Source organism: Scophthalmus maximus, chromosome 18, assembly GCF_022379125.1.
Source record: "Scophthalmus maximus strain ysfricsl-2021 chromosome 18, ASM2237912v1, whole genome shotgun sequence".
Taxonomy (NCBI): Eukaryota; Metazoa; Chordata; class Actinopteri; order Pleuronectiformes; family Scophthalmidae; genus Scophthalmus; species Scophthalmus maximus.
In genome coordinates, this window is record NC_061532.1 from 18,063,189 (window position 1) to 18,081,158 (window position 17,970).

General features: G+C 45.7%; 1 protein-coding gene across 22 annotated transcripts in view; it reads left to right on the top strand.

Moving 5' to 3' along the window:
• The window catches only part of afdna (afadin, adherens junction formation factor a), a 74,723-nt gene that overhangs the window by 20,453 nt on the left and 36,300 nt on the right, over positions 1 to 17,970 (top strand). For 9 of the 22 annotated variants that reach the window (XM_035617105.2, XM_035617119.2, XM_035617112.2 and 6 more), the window contains exons 2-15: positions 4,490 to 4,685; positions 4,940 to 5,052; positions 5,858 to 6,015; positions 6,279 to 6,469; positions 6,556 to 6,713; positions 7,797 to 7,881; positions 8,111 to 8,257; positions 10,213 to 10,257; positions 11,060 to 11,154; positions 11,907 to 12,157; positions 15,481 to 15,550; positions 16,165 to 16,235; positions 16,345 to 16,412; positions 17,417 to 17,622. In XM_035617105.2, coding sequence (XP_035472998.2) covers positions 4,490 to 4,685; positions 4,940 to 5,052; positions 5,858 to 6,015; positions 6,279 to 6,469; positions 6,556 to 6,713; positions 7,797 to 7,881; positions 8,111 to 8,257; positions 10,213 to 10,257; positions 11,060 to 11,154; positions 11,907 to 12,157; positions 15,481 to 15,550; positions 16,165 to 16,235; positions 16,345 to 16,412; positions 17,417 to 17,622 — 1,854 coding nt within the window. The remainder of the gene's footprint in view (positions 1 to 4,489; positions 4,686 to 4,939; positions 5,053 to 5,857; positions 6,016 to 6,278; positions 6,470 to 6,555; positions 6,714 to 7,796; positions 7,882 to 8,110; positions 8,258 to 10,212; positions 10,258 to 11,059; positions 11,155 to 11,906; positions 12,158 to 15,480; positions 15,551 to 16,164; positions 16,236 to 16,344; positions 16,413 to 17,416; positions 17,623 to 17,970) is intronic. The other 13 variants (XM_035617115.2, XM_047328473.1, XM_047328472.1 and 10 more) reach the window with 9 other exon arrangements.

The window sequence follows — 17,970 nt, forward strand, 5'->3', positions numbered from 1 at the left end:
AAAGTAATAGAACTTTAATATGCAACTGGTTTCAATAATAGTTTTAGTCAATGTTTTTTAAAAATCCAGTTCACGTGGTCGACCTTTTTCAGGATCCCAGAAACTCTAGATGACATAACGATGACATAATCATTCATTTCCAGTTGTATTGTTTCTCATTTCCTTTATTATAGACACAATATTTGAACAGCCTTGTATTCAGTCCATGCCGTCTTTTAACGCTCCTGGAGACCTGCAGATAAACGAAACATTTGACACATTTTAAATGAATCCTCCTGTTTGTCTCGTGGCTGTAATGTCAGTGGTGTTTTGGATTTTGCGACGAATTGTCGGATATGTCTTGCGAGCAGCGGTGGGATATTTGAAGTTGTGGACGATGTGCGGCGTGAGCCTTTGGCCCAACTAAATCCCCTCCTCCTCGTGACGGGATTCTTTGTCTTCTCCCTCCTCCGCCTCCTCCTCCTCTTGTCTCTCCCCGTCCGTCGGTGCGTCTGATGTCTTTGAACTGTCTCTGCCGGGATCTGGTTTTTAAAGCCTGCGTCCGGCCGACCTGAGACCACGGGGCTCAGGCAGGAATCCCCCCATGTTGCTGCAGGTGGGGCCGCAACAATATTGACTCAGGAACTGGCTTCATTTTTATTAAGGCTCGTGTTCGTGTGGAGGAGACTCGAGAGGGTGACGCACGGCAGCTGGAATCTATTCTCATTCTCAAGTAGCCATCACCCTGAAAGCTGCTCTCCTCCCTTCTCTTTAAATCCATCTGCTCAGTGCCTAAAGAAACCCCACCAGGTATTCAGTGTCTCCTTGGAAACAAGGAGATATAAATATAAGCTTTAAAAAATAGAGAAGACGCCCAAAGCTACCCCGAGACCCTTAATATTCGATTATTGTATATTATTACATTATTCGACGCGGTGACTTTGTTTTCATCTCAGTGTTTGTGATCCTCAGGGAGGTTGTTGTCCTTGTGTTTGATGGCCCGTGGTCTGCTGGATTACACAAAAACTACTTAAACAGACTTCCACAAAACTTGGTGGAAGGATGGGACACAAGTCCAGAAAGAGAACATGACATTTTAGGGCGAATCCAGGTACTTTTTCTCCCCCCACGGGAATAATTAATGGATCCGGATGAAAAAAGATCAGGCATATTTAGGGGAGTGATATCGACGCATCTGATGTGTGCACTATACTGAGTACCAATCTAGATTTTTCTTTTGGTTGTGTTTAACTTTGTTTGGATTGGTAATGTGTGTGTGTGCAGTCAGCTCTAAATATAGAGTGTTGCCTTTGTACCAGAGTGAATCCACTCAGACACTGATGCATCACACCAGAGGCCAAAAGTAGTTTAATGGCTTGGAAAATGGAGCTCTGGTTAGTTTCCTTAACACCTGATAACCCCCCCCCCCCCCAACACACACACACACACACACACACACACACACACACACACACACACACACACACACACACACACACACACTAAGGATCAGTATAAAAAGGCTTTGGACGTCTTGCTGCTTTAACTTGTAAGCAGGATATTGAAAAGTAGATGTGGGGGAATGATAACGGACTGAGGGAAACACACACGCAAGCACACACACACACGTACACACACGTGTTAGTGAGAGACGGGCACCAGGTGGGAACTGTTTTTATTTTACAATCGCACAGAGAGTGAAGTCGACTCACTTTCTCATGCGCACACAGATGTGACCTTCGGCCTCTCCTCTGGAAGACCTTTGACCCCCGAGGTGTTAGTCAGAGAGAGCGTGATGGGTGGATTTAGAAGGCGGGGGTTATCTCCCATGCGGCGTTTTTACGCACGCACACACACACACACACACACACACTCTCTTACACACTTTTCCCACCACTTTCCATCAGGGTTTTATCTAACTGATAACTGCTATCTGTGCTCACTGTGTTGGCCTACTATTCGTGTGTGTGTGTGTGTGTGTGTGTGTGTGTGTGTGTGTGTGTGTGTGTGTGTGTGTGTGTGTGTGTGTGTGTGTGTGTGTGTGTGTGTGTGTGTGTGTGTGTGTGTGTGTGTGTGTGTGTGTGTGTGTGTGTGTGTGTGTGTGTGTGTGTGTGTGTGTGTGTCACCTTTTGGGGACACATTCCAGACTAGAGACCAGTTAATTGGGGACGACTTGTCCAACTGGGGGACAAAAGCTGTGACCCCAATTGGAGAGCGAGCAGGTTTCTGGTTCAGCGATTAAGTTTCGGGGGTGAGGTTGAGGTTTGTTGTGAGACGGGAATAACCATCTGACTACAACCCCTGACTGTCCGACACCGTGACGTATATTTGAGGGTATATGAATATGTATAAACGGGCCGTAGTCGAACTGGACCACGTGAGAGTATGAAGTTTCAGGTGTTAATCTAGTATGTGGTCTAAATATGCATGTGTTGGACTGTACCACCTTCGTGCAAGGGAGTTTATTTTGCACTGGACTGGACTTGGACTTAACGCGGTCGTACCAAGTGGTTGAAAAATAGCGGTTGTTAATTTACCCACTGCTGGCTGGCTCTCGAACAGGGCTTTTTGTTTGAAGTGGACGGGTGTCTCCACGGTAACAGTTACCAACGGTTACGCAAGCTCGACAACGGCAGCCCTGGATGACCCACATTCCAGCCGTAAATCACAACACACACACACACACACACACACACACACACACACACACACACACACACACACACACGGAGACAGAGAGACAGACACATTCCCGGCTCCACCCTTTCCCCTATCGAAACTACGCTCGGTGTTTCCTCTCGGTCCCGACCGAGTCTCTGTCAAACATGGGAAGTGGGAGAGAGAGGGAGAGAGAGAAAGGAAAAAATCTATACATAGCTTTTAGCCGTCTCTCGCCTTTTCTCTTTTCAAGTGTACAGGTGTGAATGTACAGTAACTGTGAGAGACTTGAACGTTTGAGGAATTAATCTAGTTTAAAACTTTGCCTCGAATCACCCCACTCACAGACCGTCGGCCTCGGCTGTAGGTTACACACACACGCGCGCGCGCGCGCACACACACACACACACACACACACACACACACACACACACACACACACACACACACTTGATCCGTCACCTCTCGGAGACGGTCGTCGACGCGTTGCGGGCAACAAGGTCTCGCTTTAAAATTCAAATTCAAAAATTGCTCTGTCGGCATCCCGACAGGAAAGACACCGACGCGGCAGAAGAAGCACGTGTTGGAAGACGGAAAACACAACCACATGAAACCTTAAATTACAGTTTCATCATAATAATAATATGGTAAGAGTCGTTAAAAAGGGCACAAGTTATTTTTTGTAGGGAAAATCCCTCGTAGAGTCGTTTTAATGTCCTTGTCTGAGAGTGCTTCTTCACCTTCTTAGATGGTGGAAGGTCTGAGTCTCCCCGCTGAACCTTTAACTTATGCAGATATATGCGCGAGGGCTGCGAAGCCGGAGATGCTGCGTCAGCACCGCGTTTACACACACACGACCACATCAGAACTGGATGTTCACGTTTAAGATGTTTGTGTTCTACAATCGACTCCAGGCGGAAGGAAAAAAAAACATTTGTAGATGTTTGTTGTGGCTATGTTTGAGCTGAGATATTAGATTTTAGATATTAGGTAAAGGACGTCACCTGGAAGGAAAATGTCATTTAGTACTAAAACTGGTGGTGTCAGGAAACACGGTTAACATTTTTCACCACTTTGTGACATTTTATCGACCAAACAACTAATTGATTAATCGAGAAAATAATCAACAGATTAATCGATGATGAAAATAATCGTCAGTTGCTGTACAAAAGCAGCATTTAAATCCAAGTACATGCAAGTAATTAACTCAAAGTGTATCAGTTGCACTATTATGTATTTCGTGCAGATGTTTAAATACACTTACACCCTTTGCTTTCACAGATATGATGATAATAATAATAACAATAATAATAGCACCTTTAAAATCAGGGTTTACAAAGTGGGTTGACAGACACAGGACGATGGAGGATATTCACACGAATAAAGCAGCAAACGGCAAAGGCCGACATTGCCTGAAAGCAAATAGGTATATGGAAAAAAGAATAGAAGTAATAGAACAATAAGAGATCGAATAGATAAATAAAGAAATAAAAGACAACATCACACAAAGGGATTTCAAAGAAGACACTGAATCCGTCTCGTCTCCTCAGGCAGGTCGTTTCAAAGTCGAGGAGCCCCGACGGCAAATCATGGCAGATCGTCATGTGTTTAAGAAACAGTGTCAGTGAGGCGGCGGCGCCGCAGACGTTGTTTTGAATGTGTTGACAGTCCAGGGCGCTGAATGACGGAACAACCTTTTCCTGTCATCACACGACCGGCCGACCGACGCACTCTCCCACCCGCTGGCTCCGAGACAGAGTTTTAAATCCTTCCTCCAGTAAACAGTAGCCCGACTGTCACAGTTTGTATGAAACTTCTGATGTTTCTCTCTCTCTCTTTTCCTCCCGTCCAGGACCTGGAGTTCCACGGCGTCATGCGGTTCTACTTCCAGGACCGCGTCGCCGGCAACTTCGCCACCAAGTGCATCAGAGTGTCGAGCACGGCGACGACGCAGGACGTCATCGAGACGCTGGCCGAGAAGTTCCGGCCGGACATGCGGATGCTCTCCTCGCCAAAGTACTCGCTGTACGAGGTCCACGTCAGCGGCGGTGAGTCCCTCAAGACGTCCACGAGCAGAACAGGTTTTAATGTTTCAGAATGATAGTACTTTGATGTAGTTGACTGTCAGACTTAACAGTGTGTGTGTGTGTGTGTGTGTGTGTGTGTGTGTGTGTGTGTGTGTGTGTGTGTGTGTGTGTGTGTGTGTGTGTGTGTGTGTGTGTGTGTGTGTGTGTGTGTGTGTGTGTGTGTGTGTGTGTGTGTGTGTGTGTGTGTGTTGTGTTGTGTTGTGTGTGTGTGTTAGAAGAGCGTCAGCTGGACCTGGACGAGAAGCCTCTCGTCGTTCAGCTGAACTGGAACAAAGACGACAGAGAAGGACGCTTCGTGCTGAAGAATGAGAACGACATCCTGCCCAAGGTCGGCTGCTCCGCTGACCTGTGTGTGTGTGTGTGTGTGTGTGACACGTGTAACCAGTCGCTTCACCTGGTGCTCTGTGCATCCATGTGGCTCTTTGACACGCAGGTTCTTGGTATTAGTTTTTGCCAGAAGTGCAGGACAAGAGTGTTGTTTTTAAAAATGTAATCCCTTCTGCACCACAGTCAATCGGTGAGGAAGAGCACTCGGTGCCATGTTTTGTTCAAAGTGTAGTGGTGCGTTCACAACAAACGGCCGTTCTCTGTCGACATTGGACGTCAGTGACGATATTGCGTCACTTTATTTCTGTATTTCCATGGCAACGAGTTTAAATTGGCCAAAATAAGTAGCTATGCGACAAAAAGATTCTGCACATTATTCTGCTTATAGATATGATGGGATGCTGACGACAGCATCTTTGACATTACTGCAATTTGAGTTGACATTTTCTGTACATCAAAATTTCCCTTTTATATAAACTTCCCTTTTTTATATATTCTTTTGCTTCTATATCTGCTTGATATTTCCAGCACCTTTTTTTGCAATATACAGAATATGTTTATAATCGATCGGCTCTTCTCCCAGTGACTGAACGAATCAGTGTACTGATCCTCGGTCTGTCAGAAAGGCTGACGTTAAATGTTGGGCGTCGCTAATGAATGCAAAAGTTAACGAGGTTTAAAACTAAATCACAACTCTTCGTGACACTCGACTCGCGACTTCCTGCGACGACGTGGAGCGACTTTTTTTCCTCATTCAGTTTATGTAAAATTCAGAATTGAGTGTAACTCTCCTCCGTCTCCACCAGAAGAGTCAGAGCAACGGGCCCGAAAAGGAGAAGGACGGAGTGATCCAGAACTTCAAGAGGACGCTGTCCAAGAAGGAGAAGAAGAAGGAGAAGAAGAGGGAGAAGGAGTTCGCCCGGATCCCCGACGGAGACGAGCAGGTGCTCGGCCGCGAGGACGGGTAACATACACACACACACACACACACACACACACACACACACACAGTTATCCATCTTACTGTCCTGCTCTCACATCCTCTCCGTCCTTGGAGAGCATCTTTGTTTTTGTTTTTTTCTTCCAATGCCAAGAAGAGCTCGGAAGTCTCCAGAAGAGGAAGGAACAGTGATTTAATCTTTGACCTTTCTCCTCCACCTCCTCCTCCTCCATCTGTCTTCTTTCTTTTTTCCTTTTTCCTTTCTACGTATTCCGCGTTACCCCCAGTCATTCATCTCACTCATCTTTGTGGTTCAGGGAGAACAGCCGCCTGGCGGCGGAGGTCTACAAGGACATGCCCGAGACCAGCTTCACCCGCACCATCTCCAACCCGGAGGTGGTGATGAAGAGGCGGCGCCAGCAGAAGCTAGAGAAACGCATGCAGGAGTTCATGAGCAGCGACGGGCGGCCCGACTCAGGTACCTTCAGCTGTCAGTCTGGGTTTTCTCTTTTCTGCAAAACTCTGACAATGAGTAAAAGAACATTTTTCTTATGTTCCCCGCAGGAGGAACTTTGCGAATCTACGCCGACAGCCTGAAGCCCAACATCCCATACAAGACCATCCTGCTCTCCACCCGGGACACGGCCGACTTTGCCGTGGTGGAGGCGCTGGAGAAGTACGGCCTGGAGAAGGAGAACCCCAGAGAGTACTGCATCGCCCGGGTAACGACCACTTCGCCACAACATCCGTCCTCTAACTCCTGTTATACACAGTTAAAAAACACGCCTCCCCCTCCGGCGTCCATCTTCTCTACGTCGTCGAGTCTGATCTTCCCACCATGCTTCTCCGGCCTTTTCTTTTTCTATAACATGGAGGTTTAGTCTCACGGCTGATTGTTAATCTGATATAGACTCAGACATTTGATATTCACCAAATAGATTTAAAATTTTTTTAATTTCTTTACTGTCCACTGCTTAAACACGGACATCCTACCATTCCTCCACAAAAACTCATCCTCCACCCTTCTACCTCATCAATAAACACCTCCATCATCCCTCCGAGAGGCTGCGGAGAGGACACAGCAAAGGTCACGGTCACACACACGCAAACACACACACAGACACATGCACATGATTTGCACACACACAGACACACACTTCACCGGACGGGGCAGATTGAAACAGAATGATACTTGGCACAAAAACCTTTGGGAGGAATGTGATTCAATTGCTTTCAGACTCAGTGCTACAGCAGCAGCAGATGCTCCATGGCTGTCTGTGTGTGTGTCTGTGTGTGTGTCTGTGTGTGTGTGTGCGTGCGTGCGTGTGCGTGTTAGTTTCATTGTGTGCGTGTGCGTACATGATGGTGAACTTGGCTCCCCTCCTCGTAGCCTCTTTCAACCACATCTATCCTCTCAGATGGAGTCTGGCTCCGACCAATCATAGGAAATAACTGCTGCCTCCACCGCCAACATGGTGGAAGACCCTCCACACACACACACTCCGAACAGGACGAAGAGGATGTAGGACGGCTTCATACTTCACGAGACAAACATAAAACTTCCAATATTTATGATGCCTGAGAACAGAATCATTATGTCATTATGAAAGTGAACCTGTGGAGAAGCTGTGTGCTTTCTACTGTTCTTAAAAAAAAAAAACGGTTCATATGCGGCATATTCTGGGCGGCACGTCTTCTAAGAGAAGCATCTGTGTAAATGATGGTCTGGTCAGTTGTTATGTCACGTTTATCTGCGTCGTGCTAAACCGTCCGTTTTCTGTCTTGTTTTTATTCTTATTCTGCAGCAAGACGATAAGTCGAGTAAAGAGGCGATCCTGGACGACAGTGAGTGTCCGCTGCAGATCTTCAGAGACTGGCCTGCTGACAGAGGTAACACTCACACACTCACTATGTTTACAGTGTTCCTCTCTCACACGCTGCACTTCTTTTCTTCGTCTCTTACGCCCCCTCCTGCTGGCCGACGGTCATTACAATTCTCTTACTACATTTTCTTTTTCTCTTGTTCTTCTTCGGCATGAGAACTACAGACTGCACTTTTCATTTAAAGGTTGGACGATGACATGACCACAAATCCCAATTTCTTTTTTTTTTTGGTCAGGCGCGCTAGTGTTCCAGCTGAAGAAGCGACCTCCGGACTACCAGGGGAGGAAGGGGAGGAAGGCGGACGACAAGGGCCTGCGGGGGAAGGACGGGAGCGGCTCGCTGCCGCCCGAGAAGCTGCCTTATCTGGTGGAGCTAAGTCCAGGTAAAACCAGGACACACACACACACACACACACACACACACACACACACACACACACACACACACACACACACACACACACACACACACACACACACACACACACACACACACAGCAAGGCAAAAGGTCCAGAGGATTTTTAAACGTCAGTGGAACTTTGAATAGCCGACAGCCGCAGTGAGATCCGTAGTGTGACGATGACGAAGACGAGTGTAGTAACAGGCAGCGACCAGCAGGCGTCGGTGCAGCTGCAGTAAACGATATTCGGGGTTAACCGGAGGTGAGTGAATCCCATTACGGTTCCCGGCTGCTCTGCGGTCTCGGCTCCTTCCAGCACCGCTCGGCGTGTAAAAGCCTCCGCAGGTGGGTCAACAGGAACTGGACGGAATCTAGGTCCGTGTCAGCTCGTAGAAAACAAATCTGCATTGACCAGGACAGATGTTGTCGCTCTGCCACAGGCCATAAAGTATCGTTTGCCTCGGGCAATGATTGTCAAAATCTTGTAACGCGCCTTTTTTTAAAGTTTAATGTTTCCTGCTTACAGGAAGCAGATGGTTTTATGAGAATAAAAGCATTTCGACTTCAAGTATATTAAAATATTGATCAATGATCCACCGCTGACTTGAGCTGAGGCTGAACTGGTGGATCTAACTCGCAATCTTAGGCAAATTGTATCCATGACATGACCATGATTATAACATTTTAATGAACTATGATCTAAATGTTAGCTGCACAGTATATGATCAAGCTACTTTATCAATTTCAGAAGCTTTTTAGAGTTTAGATTGATAAGATGAGAGGAGATAAGATGTCATAATTGACATTATTAATCTCCAGCAGAAACTCATATTTAAAGTATTAGTACTCATAGTAGGTTGAAGGACAACAGCGAGGACGACGACGACAACAAAAGGTAAGTTGTGATAAATAATAGTGTCCCTGAATGAAGAACATCCCAGTATGGATTATGGATTATAAGGAGTCCTGCTGAGTGTGACATCATCATCCAGCCCCTAACAGCTTGTTTCTTGCTACTGATCCCTTCTTTTTACTCTTCATCATCCTCTTTGTCCGTGTCCCTGCCCCCCCCCCTCCCCCGGTCCAGAAACTCACTAACACTATCCACTGTCAGGTTGTCGGGTCAGCGTCCGCGGAAAACAGATGGAAACAGACGGGGAATTGATTTGGTGGCAGGGTCTCCTTGTGTGTTTGTGTGTGTGTGTGTGTGTGTGTTTGTGTGTGTGCGCCAGTAGCTATGGTTACATCTAAATCCGATCTAAATAATAAAAATGAATATGCGAATTGCTGCGTTTCCATCAACTGGTTTGTAGCGAATGAACAAGTGCATGGTCGCCAGAAGATGGAAAAACAAAACAAGAGTTGCCTTGGCAACATGCCTGTCATGTGAGTTGAATGTTCGCTACGTCAGACAAAGTTGTTTCTATCTCACATTTTGCGCATGAACTCTTTTTTACGCAAAAGGCAAAAACCGCCTCGAGCGAACGTATAAACTCTTTAACGAATCTCTGCGTTTCCATCGACTTTTTCAAATGCGGTGCTTCAAAATGCGCATTAAAATAGGTTGATGGAAACATAGCTACTGTGTGTGTGTCAGTGTGTGAGGCTCCTGTTCTCTAAATGAAACAGGCCAATAGAATTTACCCAGAAGCCAAACACGTCCTACTTTAACTTTTATGACACAGCTAAATATTTTTATGTGCGTGTGTGTTTGTTTGTCTGCCATGAGATTAATGGGTTGACAAATATAATGCTGCATTTTTCCTCCTCGCTGCATTTTTACCCTCTGCTGTGTGTCTGTTTTCTCCCCCTCCCTTCGTACGGCATGGTGCGTTTGTGTGCGCGCGCGACTGACCGTGTGTGTGTGGCCTTGTGCATGTGTCCTTCTACTTCCTCCCTCTGCGCCTGCCTACCTGCCTGTCTGCCTGCCTGCCTAGGGCGAGGGAATCACTATGCCTACTACGCATATCGGCACCACGAAGGTAAAAAAAATCCACCACACCTCCTCTGTGTCTGTTGCAGTGGCTGATGGGAGATTTTGGGGGGAGTTACAGTGACCCCCCCAAGTTGTAGTCCTTTAGTAGGTTTATTCACAATGTAGGTTCCCTCACAAACAAACATGGATACATGATCATTTTAGACAAAAGTCAATATCAGTATGAGGATATTAATTCATCAATTTATATATATATATGTATATATTTGCTGTATCAAAAGCAGCAAAACAAAGATTTTTCCTTAATAGTTATTTCACAGTGAACTGTATTTCAAACAGTGTGACGAATCCAGATATACCTTTTATAGAATATTAGTATGTAACTTACTTTGACATTTTCGTATCCATGACTACATAGCTTAGCAAAGTGGCTGGTTTCTTCAGCTGCCTGTTGATTTATCTTATTGTTTTTTAAAAGATGCTTTGAGGTTTTTCTCATATCCATTAACTCATGAAATGTAAATGAGTAAAATGGATATGAGACAAAACCTCAAACCACCTTCTAAAAGGTGGCGCATGCATTTTTTCTCCCCACAGGTTTTTTTTTCTTTTTTCCTGTGAAAAGGCAAAGTTTTCTTCAGTGAACTAATGCGCTGCTTTGCTTTTACTAAACTCCTAATTTACTAATAATCAATAACTGCCACCGCAGCCACAGTAGCAGTGCACATCCCAGCACACACCAGTTTATATTGACTCTTTTAATGTTCAAACGCGGTGTGAGAGGTTGAACGTGCACTCTGTATTGATTGATTGATTGATTGATCGATTGAGTGTTTCCATGTGTCCAGACGGGTCCGACTCACGGGACAAACCAAAGCTCTACCGGCTCCAGCACAGTATCACCGAGGTCGGCTCGGACTGTACAGAAGACGGAGCCATCCAGGTAAGAGAACGAACGCACACACACACACACACACACTGAAATTAGAAATCTCCACGCTCTTTGTGTAAGAAAACAGAAAATATTTTAATATCAAATTTTGGAAAGAGTATAAATCATGTTTTTGTGTTTGTTAATTATGTGATTTATTTATCTGGGTGTGGGTTTTTCTCATCGCGGAGATGGACTGACATTTGACGGCGTGTTTTCAGACATGAAATCTGGAATAATTGGTCCGAACATTTGTCGTAAAAAACATCTGATGAAACATTAGAATTTCCCAGAAATTTCACTCAGCAACGTTTGCGTTCTCACATTCAGCCGCACTGGAACAATTTCAGGAAAATGTGAAGAGTTCCTACCGGACCTGAAATGCTGTATGAAATTAACTTTAAATATTTCTCATTTGAAAGTCATAGGGTGTCTAGGTTTCCACCTTTTACTTCTCCGTACTCGGGAGGTACGTTAATCTCCGTATCCATCCATGTGCTGGGGCCCGTTTCACCAAATTTACCACACGCAAGTTGTGATTTTTTTCAACAGGCCATGATTTATTTTTTCTTGTGAATTTAGTCAAATTTCGTTAATCAAACTTAACCCTTTCATTCATGAGCATGTGAGAACGTTGTGGGCAGTTTTCAAGCAGCAGTCCAAATATATACGGACGACAAATTTGTAATCTTTTCCCAAAGATAAATTAATTCTTTTCCTTTTCACCTTAACGAGTAACATCACCGTCTTGCGTTTGTCTCCAGCTGCTCGGTCCGGGGATCCTCCCCCACCACTGCAACCTGATGCACAGCGAGGGGATGGTGACGGTGACACCGCACGGCGCCGACGCCGACACCTTTGTCGACGGGCAGCGCGTCACCGAGACGACGGTGCTGCGCCCGGGCTCCACCCTGCAGTTCGGCTCCGCCCACGTCTTCAAGTTCGTGGACCCCATGTTCGACCAGGGCGCCAAGAGGGAGCCGGCAGCCATGACGCGGAGCCGCCACAAGTCGGGGTGAGGGGAAACCGTGAGGGTCGTGTGTGTATGCGTGGATTCTTTTTCATGTAGAATAAGGGAGGAGAGGATGAGGTTTGCCGTTGGCGGGGTAGTGCGACAGATGAAAGCAAGGAAAAAAAAAGGGAGGAGGAAAGTCTGGGGTTTGAAGGATTGAGGAAATGAGAGGAGAGGAAGAGCAGAGGTCTGGGGTTACGGCGGGCGGGCGGGCGGGCCGCCCTCTAATCTGATCAACATGGTGTGTTGGGTGTGGCCTCGGTGCTCGCTGACGTTTCACACACACTCCACAGCAGAGAGGATAGAGAGAGCAGAGGAGTGTGAGTGAGAGAAGGTTGGGGGATGAGTGAGTGAAGGACAAGAGAATTTGAATTGAATGGCCCTTTAATGACTTGATGGATGGCTGACTGCGTCACAGAGAGAGTAAGTGATCAACTCTTTAACTCACTCTTCTTTCAAGAGTTCTTACAAATGATTCAAGGCATAAAAATAGAAATAAGTAAATCTGCTTTAGCTTCTCTTTCTTTCTCTTTTTGAAGTGTAAGGTTATATTTAAAGTCTGTATTATAACTTCCTGATGCGTTTTCTGTAGATGCTTAAAAATTGTTTGTGCCAGAAAACCTTGTTTTTCCAATTTTTGGAGGAGGAAATAAGCAGCAAATTGTAGAATTTTGTTTTCATTTTTATCCATTGCAGTTGCTTCATTAATATGAATCCGGCAGCTGTATTGTAATTTTTAGTTGCATGTGTTTTCAGGCGTTTCTTAACCTCGGATTAGTTTGTTCACGTTTTAAATCAGCGCTTATGTTTTGATTGTTTTTTAAAAAGCAATTTAAATAATGACATGCAGATAATCGTACGTTAATTTCAGATCAACAAGTTCCTTACATTATGAGGCTCAAAGAGTTTTAGGTCTTTGAGTAATCAGCAGGAGGAGAGAGCTTGAAACGAAAAACCTGGAGACTCTTTGTCCTGTGAACTGAACATGCTCTCTGTGTTTTGGGTTTCTTTTTTTTTTCTTCATTTAAATGATTTATTTGCACCGATATTTTTTGGGGCATTTTCCATTTAGTTTCTAGATAGAGACGGGAAACTGGATGGAGCAGGGGACAGATTGTCAGGTCGACTTGGAGATTATAAGATTATTAATATTATTCTATATTTAGTTAATCAAGTCAATACGTTAGTTTACGTCAGCGTATTTCTGTTTGGGTGCAAAGGCAGAAAGGTGAGGACATATCAGTAGGTGTCACTGTAATGAACCGACGCGTTCAGGGAGGTTTCCTAAAAGTCCGTAGCGTTCGACCCCTCGTGTCATTAATGAAGCTCGGTGTCACCTCGGTCTGGAAGCCCAACCTGACCTTGTGGATCCCTGCGGTGGTTTTTCTTTTTTGGCAGCTGTTCAGTCTTCCGCTTCTCAAACATCCAGAGATTCACGTCTCTGTCCAGCTGGAGACGACACGCGTCAGGATGTTGCCGACGATTAGAGCCACGGTTTTGGCCTCACAACAGATTCTTAAAGTCGGGGGGGGGAGTGTTTGGCTCAGGGTTCTGGCACTTGAACAGAAGAATCTTGTAGTTTTGGCTATTTTAATCTGCTGCCTTTCAACTAAGTCGGGGCCGTCATGGAAGAGGATGAAAGAAGGAAGAGCTCACTGGACAAATACAAACAGAAAAGCAAATCAGAAATACAAAAATGATCAGAACAGCAATTTTTCTTGGATTAACCTCCATAGCTGTTGCGTGTCATTACGGACGCACATCATTGTCCAGGAAAGAAAAGAAGATGCAGAATGACGGACAATCCAAGAGAAATGGACTTTGGATAAAGTTTACGCTCGTTTGGGTGCCGCACTCTGAAGTAGACAATGTCAAGCAGGCGACAGCCAAGAGGCTGAAGCCTCAGTCAGGAGGAGAGTTTCCGGAGGGGAGTGTCTTGTTGCCCCCCTGCGGAGCTGCAAGAACCTGACAAAGTAAAATTTTGCATTGAGTTCAAACACCCGTGCATTGTCCTCCCCCGTAAGCAGAAAAGCCGGCTCTTGACATCTGAATATGCTGGTTGAGTTGAAAATGCCATCAGGTCTTTGTCGAGAGGTTCCAGGAAACAGGAAAAGTCAACACAAGGAGCTGAACGTGTTTGTTTAGCCGTTTGATGCGGAACCAGCTGATGTGTCAGACAAAACCCACAGCATCGAATCCTTCAGCTGCGAAGCAACGACGAGTCTCATCGCTGCAACAACCTCCACATCCTCAGGACTTTTCCCACGTCACCTGTATGTTTCACCGCTGCCACGTTTGCGTCTGCCGTCCACATTACCCGAGTTCCACGCAGTCGTTGGCTCTTACTTGTCACCATTGTTGTTTTCTCCAGAGAAGACAATCTGCTTCCTGTTTACACCGGCACGCACATCCTTGGTGTACGTGAATCGTCACATAATGTACATTTTCAGGTCTGTTACTGGGTAAGCTGACTAAAACAAGCTGAAACAGTTGTGTGAACAGAGATCGTTTCGGTTTCTAAAACGTAAAAGTAGTAGTCGGAGTCATGAACTGAAGTCTGCATCATCAGTTTGGGGACAACTTCCTGCTGCGAGCTGTTCTCTGCAACCCCGGTGCGAGTGTCGTCATCATCATCATTTCATCATCACTACCATCTGACATCAGACGCCTCATCAAAGAGAGGCAGTTCAGGCCGCCGCATTAGAGAAGAGGTTATGAAAGGTTCCAGTTGGGAGGCCGTGTCTGTGGCGCGTTAAAGATTTTTGTCCCGCCGTCGATGGTTTAACCTACTTTGGCTGCTGGTGGCGATTGTGTACGTGACCGAGACCTTTCCCCGTCAATGACCGAACCCACTAATGCTTTGTGGTTTTTGTGTTGTGCTGTTTATTTGACATCCATTGCCCTCCTTTCACATGAGGCGTGAAAAACAATCGGCTGCCTTTTAAAACACAGCCGCTGTCACACTCCATCGCTCTCACTCCAACGCGACCGGCTGCTCACAGAGCTCTGTCAGGACTCCTGGCTTCTCTAAATCTAATTTAGTTATGTAAGTGTTTGAATAGCAAACTATCTGTCTGCATGTATTTGTAAGTCATTACGGCGTCTCTGATCCGGCTCTCGTCCTCCCTGAGAATCAGTCAGATAAGTGTGTGTGTGTGTGTGTGTGTGTGTGTGTGTGTGTGTGTGTGTGTGTGTGTGTGTGTGTGTGTGTGTGTGTGTGTGTGTGTGTGTGTGTGTGTGTGTGTGTGTGTGTGTGTGTGTGTGTGTGTGTGGATTAAGTCTGAGTTCCTCTTCTTAATGTCTGCACGTCTGTGTCTCCGCTGCAGCAGTGTTCCCGAAACCACCTTCGACCTGCACGGAGACGTCCACAGTGGAGCTGCCCTGCCGACCAGCAAGGTAACACGCACGCGCATACACACGCGCACGCACGCACACACGTATTGGACTGGCACTTTGTCTCAGCAAATACTATAAATTTGAGGTAATGGAATCAGTATCAGAGAGTTGGAGCGATTCATTTTTTGAAAAATGCCTTTCTTGATGAATCAATATGTTGTTGTAGTCTACAAAAATATGTTCCATCCAGTTATAAGAGATCCGATTATAATTATATGAAAACAGACGAGGCATAAGATCCTCACAGTGACGCAACTGGAACCTTTATTATTTTCTTTAAAGAATTACTTGAATGATTAATTGATTACCAGAATTGCTACGAATTAAGCAGTTATGATGCGTTTGCTTTTGTCGATTTTATAAAAGAAAATAAATATTTCATTTATTTAGAAGCAGCTTCTGTTCCATGTGTAAGTTTCTTGCAATTAGTCCAGAAAGTTCTGCCAAGAGTTTTAGTTTAGCATCAATTTATCTGTCTACATCGTATATATATACATGAAGTACGTGACTGAAGTACTCATCATCATCTGCGTCTGTACGTTCTCATCTGTCGTAAATGAAATTTGATTTTTGTTGAATCTGCTTCTCACTGCTGCGTTTTCTGTTTGGTACAGAGCTCAGGAAAACTGGACATGGAGAGAGGAATGGTCAAACCCATGATCCGCGGAGAGCAGCAGGACGGCAGGTCAGACACACACTGTCCTCCTCTTCATCCTCCCATCTTCCGCCTGTCCTTTTCTCTCTGTATTCATTCATTCATTTTTTTTAAATTTGTGATCTTCCCTCCTCACCAGGTCTCAGGACGTTTCTGCAGACAGAACAGAGTTGACTCTGCCAGCCGGCATCGAGTTCAGAGATAACTGTAAGTGTCCGTGTGCGTCTCCTCTTCCCTTCACTGTGTCAGTGAACCAGTCAATCGCTGGAAACTACTGAACCCTCGTTGTTGTCGTTGTTGTTTTTTTTCCAGTCCAATAGGACCAGCGATGCTGCTGCAGTGGTACACGATGAATGTCTGATTATAAAAGTAGAAAATCTGGCAAATGTAACGTGAAATTTTGGTCAGAGACGTTTTATTTTGTTGTTAAAATCTTCATGAGAGAGTTCCAGGTAGCAGCAGAGTTTTGTGAGTTTGGTTTCCCACGCCCTCGTTGTTTCCTCCGTCTATGTAAAGTCTTTGTGTTTATTGACTCTTCCTTGTGCTCTGGGCCTTAAAGTGTCTTATGGATATATTTGGCATAGTGTGAGATCATCTGTTTTTCCAGCCGAAGCCGGGTTTCGACTGGTCACAGAGCTGGCGGAGAGTGCCATACATACCCACAATGCAACGGGGAAAAAACCACGCACGTTTAAAAAAAGGCCCCTGAAAGGTTTTTTTTGGTGACGGTGGCGTGGCGCACACGCACCGTTTTTCGAAATCTGGATACGTGCCGCGCTCAGGGTTGTCGTAGCAACAGCTGCGACCAGTCTGACATCAGACGCTTCACCGCTCAAACTAAAGTGAAAGACATCGACGCCAGAGACAGACTCAGTGGGCTTGTCGGTTCGTCCCACACCGACCGGCCGAATGAAGTGACTTAAACAAACTCCCTGTTGGGATCCGTTACAGTCGACTTAGTTTAATACTTCCACAGATTGTCTTGTGAGAAAGGCCTCCTTGATCCTTGATGAGACTCGGTCAGATTCTAGAGACGCTCATTAATGTTTTGTCATATTAATATTATTAATGCACTTGCAAATGATTTATCAATTAATGTATTGATTGATTGGGCAACTTTACAGATGACAGCTGATAGCACGTACATACAGTCTGTCGTTTGCTTCAGTCTCAGTGATGTAACAACGTGACTCTGTGTGTCTCCTCACCAGCCGAGGACACTTTCCTCTCTGCCATCATCAACTACACCAACAGCTCCACGGTTCACTTCAAGCTCTCGCCCACGTACGTCCTGTACATGGCCTGCCGCTTCGTGCTGTCGCCGTCCTACCGGCCGGACATGTCGCCGTCCGAGCGCACGCACAAGGTCATCGCCATCGTCAACAAGATGGTGAGCATGATGGAGGGCGTCATCCAGGTCAGTAACCCCCCGCCGCTCTGTCATTATTGAACATATCGACATTATCCCATCGCTCCGACCACTCCTCCACAATGCCGTTTCTGTTTGTGTTGAATTGTGGGTAGTCGCCCCCCCCCCCCCCCCCCCCCCCCCCCCCGTTAACTATATCATCTTATAAACTACAACATTTGTAGTTGTTGTAAATCGTGTGTGTATCTGTTTGCACGTTTGTTTCTTGCAGCGTTCTCTCCACAGTTACCTCCCATTGTTCCAGTCTTTGCGTTTGTCTCTTGTTTGTCTACCTGTCAGTGTTAAACGTGTGTGCGACGTAGCATGAGGCTACGTCCACATTACTACGGTTTCATT